The sequence below is a fragment of the Falco cherrug genome, chromosome 2, assembly GCF_023634085.1.
Source record: "Falco cherrug isolate bFalChe1 chromosome 2, bFalChe1.pri, whole genome shotgun sequence".
NCBI lineage: Eukaryota > Metazoa > Chordata > Aves > Falconiformes > Falconidae > Falco > Falco cherrug.
Genome location: NC_073698.1, coordinates 32,302,916 through 32,314,518, shown reverse-complemented (window position 1 = coordinate 32,314,518; position 11,603 = coordinate 32,302,916). Strand labels below are relative to the sequence as shown.

Here is an 11,603-nt window from a genome sequence, read left to right as displayed (position 1 = left end):
AAGTGGACTGCTGAGCACCAAGGGCAGAGCTGTGAGTGGGAGTTGGGGGCTGCAGCTGAAGGTGACTGCTGCAGTGAATACCTTGTGCTGTTTTCAAGCTCTTTAATTTCAGACATGCCTTGGGATTTAGTTTAAAGGTAAAAATTTACAAAAACTAACAGCAAACCAAAGATAATGAAGGGTGTTTCCAAAGTAAAGAATGAATCCTGCAGTGGGTTCTGAGGAGGCATGAGGGAAAGGGCGGCTCTGGTTAACGGGTGATGCTGCAGACAACGCGGGGCAGTAAGGAGGGGGGCCGGAATGGAGGGTCCTGGGCCTGCCTCGGCGGGCCTCTGCACGCCGGCGGTGCTGCCCTGGCCCTGGGGGCGGTCACCGGAGCTCGCACGCAGGGGCGGGGGGCGGCTCCCTGCTTCGGCGCCGGGCAAGTGCCACAGGTGGCCGTGGGGCAGAGCAGCGTGAGGGACACAGCGGCCCCCGCTGGGGCCGGGGCAGCTCCGGCGGCGTCGGGTGCCCCAGCGCTTCCCTTACCTGTCTCAAGCGGACGCTAGTTGTCACGTTACGATGAACCGAGGTCGAAAGCACCGCAGCGAAGGGGCGCCTGGGTCGTTAAGGCGGGCGTTCCGGTAGGGCTGAGTGTGACAGACCGGCTGGCCGGGGAGGGAGGTGCCACCGGCAGGGCTGTCCTGCGGGCTCCGCCGCCTCGGGAAGGAAGGCTCCGGGGAGCGCAGGGGACGACCCAGCTGCCGACTCCGGCCTTTCTCCGGGCTGCTCGGCGGCGTCCCCTGGAGGGCCGCAGGCGTGCGGGCGCGGGGCTCGCTCTGCCCGGGGGCGCCGCAGCCGCCTGCGCTCCTCCCGCCGGCAGGGGGCGCCCTCTCTGTCAGCCGCCGCCCGCCCTCCCCCGCCCCTCGCTGACGCGCCTCTCCGCCCACCAATGACGCTGCTGCCACGCGACGCGGCGCGCGCCGTGCCTCCCCGGAAGCGCCGCCGCGCTCCCCGGCGTTCCGCCCCGCTCCCGCTCCCGGCCTCGGCCCGGCCCGGCAGCCGCTCGCCCCGCCGCCAGCATGGCGGAGCCGCCGCCCGAGCCGGCGGGCAGGGAGGTCCGGGACCGCCTGAGCCTGTGGGACCGCCGCCCGCAGCCCGCCGCACCGCTCAGTGACCGTCAGACGGACTCGGTACTGGAGCTGAAGGCGGCGGCCGAGAACCTGCCGGTGCCACCCGAGGTGAGGTGGCGGCGCTGCCCGGGCCGGAGGGAGGGACCGAGGGCCGGAGGTGGGGTGGCGCCGCGGTGCCACGTCGCCAGGCGGCGGGGGGGCGGCCCCGCAGGCCCCGGCCGGTTGGGCCGGGCCGCCGCTCTCCCCCCGTTTTTACGGGGCTGGACAGCGTTGTCCCTTCTGGCGAGGCTTCGGGCCGGCGCGGCGCCGAGCTCGGCCCCTGCTGCGCTCACAGCCCGCTCCTCAGCCCGCCGCCCCTTTCGCCTCTCTCGGGAGGGCTCGCTCTTCAGCCCTCCCGGCTGCCCTCCCCGCCCCCCCCCGCTGCCCCCCCTGCCCGGGCTTGCCGGGGGCTTGTAGCCAGCAGCGGCTTCCCCCTTAAAATCTAGGGGGCTTTCCCTGCCTGGCCTTACTACCTCGCTCCGTTCATCCGAGTTTGGCCACTTGAAATTGAGAGATTGTAGTCCTGCAGGTATATGGGTTTGGCCCTCCAGACTTGAGCCTGATCAATGCATAGCTGCTGGCACCAGTGTTGTTTCCTGGTGCAATTTACAGATGCTTCAACAAGCCGTATAATGCCAGGAATAGTGGTAAAAAGCTTAATAAGTTGTTGTTAAGACGTGGTCTCCCCCTCAGTTATAAAATAGAAGACTCTGACGAGGTGGTCATTGTGAATGATGAGTGCTCCTTTGCCTACAAATGGAAGGGGAACAAAATGTTTGCATTCCTTAGCTGCACTTCTCGTGAGCGGTTATTGTATTTGAACAGGTTCATATCACAAGATATATAGTGCCATAAAATCAACAAAGTTGGCTCTTGGCAAGTGTCTGAAAGGTCAAAATACCAAAGGGGAGGGGGCAAAGCAACTTCTTCCTGAAATGCACCCGTTTCATTTCATGTTTCCTGGTTTCCTGTAAGCTGTATGCAACTACACTAAAGTAAATATTGGCAGACATTCAAAACGATTGTAGAAGTATGTGCTGCTGTTGGAGGATGTTCTTAAGGATCAAAAACAGGTTTGCAGCAAGGCCAGTGCTGTATTTGCCAGCTAGGACAGTGGGAATGCCAAAACGTTGAGTACTTCAGCTGTTTCTGGCTCCTGCTGAAGTGGATTGGGACAGTCGCATGCCAGCTGTTCTGAAAAAACAGGCTCTGATGGACTCATCTTTTCCTCAGTAGTAGTCTCAAAAGAGTCCTGCCTGTTTTTGGGGGGCAGTGGGGAGAGCTACGTGGAAGTTGAACAAGATGGGGCAATCGGTCTTTTCTCAAATAGCTGAAATCCTGATGGTTCTTTCTTTGCTGGACTAATATTACCAGGCAATGAATATTTTACAAAGTGAGTAATTTTGTAGAGCTGTACCAACTTGTATTTAAGTATTGCTTTCTGTTTTTATGTTACTGATGTTCTCATCAATAGAAAACATTACTTATCAAGTGAAGTAAAAAGGGTATTACGTTAAATAAGAGTATATAACAATACTTGTTTTCTTGAATTAATTCCTTCCATATAATCTAATTAATAGTTTCCAATCATAGCTGAATACAATTTCTTTCAAGTTACTTTCTTCCATAGTGTTGTGGTTTAACCACAGCTGGTAACTAAGCACCACACAGCTGCTCACCCACCCCATCCCAGTGGAATGGGGGAGATAATCAGAAGGGTAAAAGCGAGAAAACTCGTGGGTTGAGATGAAGAGAGTTTGGTAAGTAAAACAGAAGCCACATATGCAAGTAAAGCAAACCAAAGGATTCATTCACCACTTCCCGTGGGCAGGAGGTGTTCCGCCATCCCCAGGACAGCAGGGCTTCATCATGCGCAAGAGTTACTTGGGAAGACAAATGTTATGACTCCAAATGTCCTTCCCCCAGCTTTTACTGCTGAGCATGGTGTTATATGGTATGGAATATCCCTTGGGTCAGTGGGGTCAGCTGTCCCGGCTGTGTCCCCCTGCCAACACCTTGTGCCCCCCCCCCAGCCTGCTCGTGCTGGGGTGGGTGAGAGGCAGCAAAGGCCTCCGCTCTGTAACCACTGATCAGCAGTAACTAGACCATCCCTGAAATAGCAACACTGTTACCAGCACAAATCCAAAACATAGCCCTGTACCAGCTACTATGAAGAAAATTAACTCTCTCCCAGCCAAAACAGCACACCTTTTTTTTTTGTTTAAAAAAATGATTGTGTGTGATAATTTCCATTCAACAGAGCTATTCCTTGTCTTCTAAAAAAGCTTTTCTTTTTAGCTTGACTTCTTCAAAAAGCATTTGAAAGAATATGAAACACTATCTCCTGCATAAATTCTGGCAGTCTTGAGTTTTCTCTGATTATCTGGCAAAAAAATCTGACAATTCCTGTACAGTGGTGTTGCCATGTCGTGTAGACAGTGATGACATTTATTTTTGCTTCTGTGTATGTTCTGAATTCTTATGTTCTCAGATACTTTTCTAGTGCATTTCTCTGTGTATAAAACCAGTTAAATTGGAAATTAAAGTATAATAACGCATCAGTATGTCAGGTGCATGTACGTTTAGTTTCTCTTCTGACATGAGTATGCACTTACATAAAATGCAGTGTAGTGTTTTCTGACTTAAAAAAAGAAAATAAAATTTGTAGGTATTCCTGAATATATAGATATGGTAGTTGTTGGTGTATTATCATATTGATAGATAAAATGTCCATTCCATTTGTTGCTTCAGAAGTAGATGCCTGTAATTTTTTCAGGTTGATGCTTTGGATTGTGTTACTGTAGTTGAGCAGAATATACTAATTCTTAGTAAGTTCTCTAACTAAAGTTTGTGGGTTTTTGTGAGCAGCTTCCAATTGAAGATTTGTGCAGCCTAACATCCCAGTCGCTTACTGTTAGTCTGACTGCTGCGGTGCCAGAATCCACAGAGGATGTCCTTTTGAAAGGATTTGCCATACTGGGAATGGAAGATGAAAGGATTGAAACAGCACAGCAGGTAAGTGGTGCCGAAAAACCTCCAAGTTGCAGTAACCTTCAGAGAATTCTGTGAGTTCCTGTGTCTCTTGCCTAGCTTTTGGTGGATTTGTTAATTTTTTTTGTCCATTTTCAAGATGCATGAAGAAACTTGAGGGGGTGGGGAGATCTTTGGAAGTCCTAGCTGTTCAGTGACAGATACTTTTCTGATTTTGATTGGAGTCCTATGTGAGCGTGAGGCACCCCTTCAGTAAGATGGTGTTGCTCATAATATAGAATAATGTTGTGCCCCCTCGCCCCGTTCTAATGTGACAGCCTTGTTCTTGTGCAAATAAAAAGGGATGAAATTCAGTCTTTCCCATTTTGATTTAGTGGAGGAATAGAATAGAGTTATTTTGGTTGGAAGGGACCTACAATGATGTTTCCTTGGTTAATAATTAGGTTCTGAAACAGCTCTGTTTTTTAAAAAGGCTCATCTTCATTTCATAGATCTGATTTATTTTTTTTAATTGATTGCATGTGATATCTGTATTGTTCACACCATAAAATCTCTTCTAGTTCTTCTCCTGGTTTGCTCAGGTACAAACACAGATGGATCAAGATGAAGGTGCCAAGTATAGGTACGTGTTCTTCCTCAGTTCCTTTCACTGTAAGCAATTTCAGCCTTGAAGGACTTTATCTTATCCATATAGTGTTAGCTTGCATTTGGATTCATCTGGCAGGGAATAGGTGAATGTGTAGGAACAGCTGAAGCTTTCCAAGGCAGTATGCCCCACTCGCATCCTGAAGGCTATTGCCCTTGTGGCAGAGCAGTTAAAAGGGTTGCAGATTTCCTTCTTAACTGCCTGGTATATTAAGACAAATTGAAATTAGTTTTGACTTGCAGATAGGGCTGTAGACAAAGGCAGTTTAAGAGCTTTCATACACCTTTTCAACTGCCGCTGCTATTGGAATGGCACCTTCTGTGGGTGAGACTCTGTAAGCAGGTGTGGCTGGTGGTCATTTCTGCTTTCACCATTCAGTCCACCAGTGACTATGGCCATGATTCTGTATCTGCATTCCCTGCATTCCTTGGCACTTTGCTCAACTCCAGTTTTGAGACTGGGTGTTCTCATCTATTTTTGTCTAACTGACTTTTCAGTCGGGCTTGGAAGAACCCCTTCCCACTGACTTTTGCAGTTACCTCTCAAGAGTCTGAAGTACAGCTGAATGGCTTAGCCAAATCTGCTGGCGGCTTTTATGGAAACTGGCTTGTGGTTTGAGACTTTACAAACTTGCGCCTGGTCACAAAGAGATGCTGCTGTATTCTCCTCTTCTGATTTTCTCTGCTTTTCTTTGATCTGTCTCTTCATCTCTTGCTCTGACATTTGAGGACGTGACATTTCTTAAAATTAGAGGTTTAGGCGTATACTAAGCCCATGATCAGATCATTAACAACCTAAAAAGGGTAGCAAGCTTGCACTTTGTCAGTTGACACGTTCATAATAGTGCGCACAGATACCTAAGTGTGCCATGGATGCAGAATGGTTTGTAGGATGGCCAATAGGGTCTTGCAGGAGACCAGAGGAGCAGGAGGAGAATAAGGAAGTTCTTTGCCTGTTGTGCACTAAAGGGTTGCAAATTACTATGGAAAATTGGGATTTTACTTGCTTTGTATTTTACATGCTTTCTATGTGATAAAGTAGAGCTCAGAAGTTTTTGGTGACATCCAAGAGTAACTAATTTTAAATTATGTTTTGGTCAAGTTGAATGCTTGACTTATATTTAGTGATCATTTAGAGTTTATATCTGCATTGAGCCTTAGACAAACTTGGTGACATTAGATACTGCATCTATTTCGTTTAAGCCTCTTTCAATCCTCATAGTCAGTTGTGAATCCTTTGGGTAATTTCAGCTCACTTAGGAGGGTAAAAGTAATTTCTAAATGGAAAAGTGTATGGAAGAGGAGACCCAAATTAACACCCTGTTGGAAGCAAGGCAGGTAGAATTTGCCTGCTAGCAGTAGCCTGCAGTAGTCATGATGTTTGCACTGTTTAGACAGTATCCATGTGCTCTAGACTAGCTGTGGTGCATGTTGCTACTTTCTGGGTACGTTTGCTATGAGGAATGTCAGGGAAATGGAGTTACTGCAGTGGCTATTCCAAACCCTATAGCTCTGTTATTTCTGCAGGTCACAAAACATCTGCTTGTTGTGCACTCTTGCTTGATGCGAGTGGTCTTCTATTCCTAGAGAGGGAAAGGTAGTGGTAGTGTCCCTTCAGGCAGCTGGATTCGCAAATACAGAAAGTGAAATTTTACTTCTGTTATCTGTTGATTCTCTTTTTCTAGAGAGATGAGGGATTACTTGTCTGGCTTTCAGGAGCAATGTGATGCTATCTTGAACGATGTGAATAGTGCCCTTCAGCACCTGGAGTCACTGCAAAAACAGTATCTTTTTGTATCCACAAAGACAGGAACGCTGCATGAGGCCTGTGAACAACTTTTGAAAGAGCAGGTAATCTTTGATGGGAGGATTACTGGAAACTTCTAAGGTACCATAAGTCAAAACTAGTGGGCTGTGGCGACAATCCCTCCATTTGCTTTGGACCTTGCGTTTGGTGTGTTTCACCTGCAGCTAGGGTGTTAGGCTCTGTGCAGTAAAATGTTCAGTATGTGTTGATATACAGTTTAAGCAAGAAGGATGGCTAGCTGAGGGGAGCTTTTGTAATTGATGCCTGACAAATGCAAACTTTTTTGAGGTTAATAATTCATGTCACTTACAAAAGTATTTTGAGCTGGCTATAGCAAGAAGAAAGATTTTTGTACAAAAGTTATGAGCTTATTTCCCAATACTTTCTTTCTCATTAGCTGCTCCGACAGTGATGTAACGAACATGTCTTTTTAGCATGACTGGATAAGGGAGAGTGGCTCCAATCCTGAAATACAGGATTTCTACCATTCTCTGTAATACCAATGACAGCATTGCTGTTTGTATGCAACATCATCTGTGGAATGCTGACAAACACGTAGGAATATGCTTTTAAATACACTATTGAGAGTAATGTGTCTTTCTCTGGTAAGAGAGAGCAAGAGAGCACTGTTGTGGTCTGCATCTTTTGTTGTACTTAGTTGCAAGTTATTTAGAGCTAGTTAACAGTGGTGTGTGCTGAGAGCTGAAAGGGAGGCTAAATAATTTTATATATATTTATACTACTTGCTAGGTTGCTGATTTTCTTTTATTTTTTTTTTTAATAGTCAGAACTTGTTGACCTGGCTGAAAACATCCAGCAGAAACTTTCTTATTTTAATGAGCTGGAAAACATCAACACCGTAAGTATTATGTCACTGTTAATAGTCTTAAAAATGAAAGTGTACTGATCTTTTGAACTTGGTCACCAACACTAAGTTACTTGGATTCCTTACAATGATCTTTGTCTTGTTTTCCAAAGAAATTGAATTCCCCTACGCTGTCTGTGAACAGTGAAGGATTCATTCCCATGCTGGCTAAGCTTGATGATTGTATTGCATATATTTCATCGCATGTAAGTAATACTGTCTTGGTTTTGGTTAAATCTCAATAGTTTCAAAACTCTGTATTCATACCATGTGTGTGGTGATTTTTTTTCCCTTATGAAATGTTCCCTCTGCTAAATACAGTAAGAAAGCAAAAAATGACTGTTTATAAAACCTAAGAATTTTTTAATGAATATACTTAATATTCTGCTTACATTTTATAAAAGACTGCTTTCAGTTTATACAAAATAGTATTTCTAGCTAGTAAAAAGAGTATTTTAAGTTTTGATAAATTTTCAACTCTCTTATTGTTTGTATTTAAAATGGATTCTTTAATTTCTTTCAGCCAAATTTTAAAGACTATCCTGTATATTTGATTAAGTTTAAACAATGCCTTTCTAAAGCTATGCACCTTATCAAGACATACACTGTGAATACCCTACAGAACCTCACAAGCCAGTTAATGAAAAGGGTAAGGTGAATCCGTAAGTGGTAACTTGAGCTGTACTGTAATGTCTGTTGTAACACTATACAGTTTTCTTCTATTTTTTTGAGGGTGGGAGCCATCAGCAGTTTTCTGTGAAAATACATCAGTCCTGTACCACAGTGTTTGTGTAGATTGGCTAAGTTTCAGCTGAATCTGACAGAGACCTAGTGATCCAAAAGATTTAAAAATAGTAATAATTAAAAAATCCTGGAAATTGAAGAAGGTGAAGTAGGTGAACAGTAACCTCAGTGAAGGCCAGGGGTGGATAAACAACTGTTAGAGAGGCAACAACCAGCTGGGCAGACAGCATGTTTTCCTGAACTAATTTGTGCCTTGTATCTCCGAGTCAGCTGCAGTGCACGCTGCTATCTCTGTTGCCAAATGGTGAGGGTGCACAAGAGAAGTACAGGTACTGCGGGGGTCTGTGTTGGAAATGGATTGTTAGAGACAGAGAGGTTGCAGGGAATACTTGAGAAAGTGTACAGGCTCTGGGTGTCGTAGGATGAAAACTGTTAAAGCACAACTCTTGAGTTCATGACATGACTCTTTCAGTATTATATTCCAGTATTTTTAGGTGCTCTTGATCATCTAAATATTTCTTTTTGATAAGCATGCGGTGCTTTGTGTAGCTGCAGAGAATAACTGTGACAGGCTCTTGCTAGTTTTGGCAGTATCTTTTGGCTGGTTTTAAAATGTTGACACTGATGTTGGAGAGTCACAAGGGAAGAGTTAGGTGCTTTCCTCCCACTCACTACAGTAGGATTGAGGCATGAAGGTGAATAGGGAGGTTTTTCGGTCTTATTAAAACGTTAGTAGTCTTGTGCTGGAGTATTTTGGCAAAGGAGAAAAGAGAGGGGAATGTCTCTTTCCACCCAATGTCCTCCTTTCTCCATTTAATTGTTGTTTGCCTTGTGCTCAGTCTGGTTACAGGCAAACTTCTTGTCATGAGGGATAACCAGTGAAATTGAAAGATGCTAGAGCTGAGAACTGACAGACCTAAAAGAAGGGGATTTTAGACAATATTCATGGAAACTTTCTAAAGAATACTCCTGGAGTGAAGATCTTGGTTAAGTGGCATTGATAGTTTTTCATGTTTGGTACAAAAGTAGTTTTTATTTTTAAAACGTTATTGTAACATGGTTTGATGCCAGTGGATTGCCATGACTGAGCTGAATTCAAGCAGAACTGAACATCTCTGATAATAAGTGTATCTGCAGAGAGAAATGAAACCTTATTTCTGGATTTGAATTGCTGTTTAACAGTTTTAAAGTCAGGAAGGAGACCTCTTTTAGGAGTCAGATGACCTCCTCCCCACCTACATGGGGTTTTTGTGAATGTTTTGCATATTTCTCTGAAACAGCTGATACCTGCTTCTGCTAGAAGTGCAGTACTGGTCTTAGTTGTTATCAAGCACTGAGATTTCCTACTGCAACACAACAAAAGGTCTTGTTATGGCTGGAAAGGGACTGATGAGATCTAGATGTCCTTTGTTACTGCTCACATGCAAGTGTTGGGGATTTTGATCTGTGTAGAAGGATGATCAAGTTGCTTGCAAGAATGAAAGTAGGAGGATGGGGAAGGTGGAAGAGTTTTCCTGTCCCCACCATGTTTCAAAGGAAAGCCATCTGCTTTTTTTGTCATCAGCAGGGGTAAGGGGAAGAAAGCCTGGTGGCTAAACTGGGTCTCTGCTCTGCTTCCTTAGTGCTAGAATTTGTCTTAAGTTCAAGCTGTCTGCCCAGCTAAGCTGGGGAACTGTGTCAACACTTGACCTTCCAGTTGAAGCTTAAATGCAAGCTGAAATTTAGCTTCTCTGCCCTGGGACTGGAAGGTAAAAGGCAAATTTTGCTCCACTTTAGTACTACAGATTAAGGAGCAACAATCAGTACTACTATGTCCTGGGAAAATTTTTGCTTTTAATGGAGAATTCCATAAATATTGAAAGTGTTACTTTTGCTATAGAAGCTGTTGGTTAAAACTTTTGTTTTGGGTTTTGTTCTTCCATCTGGCTTTATCCAAGTTCTGAAATAAGCATGCCTTTCTCGCTGGAAAGTGGCAAAGAGCTGTTCCGCTAGCAATATAAGCATAAAGAACCAATACCCAGTTTTAGAGCCTAATTATGTCATCCATTAAATACTAAAGCCAAATATAGTATTTTCCTTTTTAATTAATTACTTATCTCTTCTTTCAGGATCCTTCAGCTGTGCCAAATTCTGACAATGCCTTCACACTGTTTTATGTAAAATTCAGAGCAGCTGCTCCCAAAGTCAGAGTAAGTAGGCTGGTAACTGTTAAACAGGAAGCTGTGAATATGGTGTTTGAATTTATTGGTAGTATAAATGCAAGGATTGCATATTGTGCAAGTGTGAATGTCCAAAGATTGCATATTGTATCCATGGAAATATACTGCAAACTGTTTTCCAATTATTAAAAAAAATAATTTGCTGGTAATGCTCTTTTCTTTTTTTGAGTAGACTCTTATTGAACAAGTAGAGCAAAGATCTGAAAAAATGCCAGAGTGAGTATGTTTACATAATTTATTTTCAAAAACTTTAAGTTTTGAAAATCCTTATTTTTGTTTAAATACTCTTTAACACATTACTTGTTTAAAAGAAAGTTTTTAAAATTGAAATTATGTAGACCTAAAAGAGGGTATGAGAATTAATTTTGTGTTTACTAGAAAATGAGCTTAAGGGTGTAGTTACTGTTTTAATTTCTTGGCTAGGTATCAACAAGTTCTCAATGAAATCCATCAGTGTTACCTTGATCAGAGGGAGCTTTTGCTTGGTCCAAGTATCGCTAGCACTGTTACAGAATTAACCAGTCAGAACAACAGAGATCATTGTGCTCTGGTAGGTAGTCATGTGTTGTGGGTTTTTTGTTACGTTTTAATCCTCCTTCCCCCAGGTAAACTGTACTTACTTACTTCAGTAATTTACATGCAGAATTGTCACTGTTGTGGTTTTGAATCATTAAAATTTTACTAGTATTTTCAAGTAATTCATATTTTGTGGAAAGTTGTTCTGTAAAAACTCTGCTCTGCTACAGACCTCACAAGGAGATATTTGCAAAAGCATAAAATGTGGTTACTTAAATTTATTCAGAAATTAAAAGGGACAGAAGATGCACAATGAGCTTTTATTTGATTAGTAACATCTTTTCATACTTGATCCCAATAATACTGAGTTTCAAAAAACTTCAATTTAATCACAGCTGTAGTACTAATAATAATACAGTGTATAATGGTATAATATATAATAATGTCTGTAGTACATCCTGTGGTATTAATGCAGCGAAAATAATTTAATAATAAGGTATTTGTATTTCTGTGAATACAGGTACGAAGTGGTTGTGCCTTTATGGTCCATGTATGCCAGGATGAACATCAGCTTTACAATGAGTTCTTCACAAAACCAACACCAAAACTGGAGTAGGTGGTACATGCTGGTTTTGTTTTACTGCACGTTTTATTTACTATGCTTT

The 11,603-nt window shown here is 43.5% G+C and overlaps 1 protein-coding gene and 1 long non-coding RNA gene across 2 annotated transcripts in view; one reads left to right on the top strand and one right to left on the bottom strand.

Annotated features, from left to right (window-relative positions):
• The window catches only part of LOC106631612 (uncharacterized), a 30,066-nt gene extending 29,211 nt beyond the window's left edge, over positions 1-855 (bottom strand). Inside the window, exon 1 of the long non-coding RNA XR_008730825.1 lies at positions 529-855. This is a non-coding gene — a long non-coding RNA (uncharacterized LOC106631612). The remainder of the gene's footprint in view (positions 1-528) is intronic.
• Positions 856-957: 102 nt separating this feature from the next.
• COG3 (component of oligomeric golgi complex 3) overlaps positions 958-11,603 on the top strand; it is a 33,061-nt gene continuing 22,415 nt past the window's right edge. The window contains exons 1-11 of the mRNA XM_055701587.1: positions 958-1,220; positions 4,020-4,166; positions 4,703-4,764; positions 6,473-6,638; positions 7,379-7,453; positions 7,573-7,665; positions 7,983-8,108; positions 10,312-10,392; positions 10,595-10,638; positions 10,846-10,972; positions 11,459-11,550. Of these exons, the coding sequence (XP_055557562.1) occupies positions 1,062-1,220; positions 4,020-4,166; positions 4,703-4,764; positions 6,473-6,638; positions 7,379-7,453; positions 7,573-7,665; positions 7,983-8,108; positions 10,312-10,392; positions 10,595-10,638; positions 10,846-10,972; positions 11,459-11,550 (1,172 nt within the window). The 5' untranslated portion in view covers positions 958-1,061. The remainder of the gene's footprint in view (positions 1,221-4,019; positions 4,167-4,702; positions 4,765-6,472; positions 6,639-7,378; positions 7,454-7,572; positions 7,666-7,982; positions 8,109-10,311; positions 10,393-10,594; positions 10,639-10,845; positions 10,973-11,458; positions 11,551-11,603) is intronic.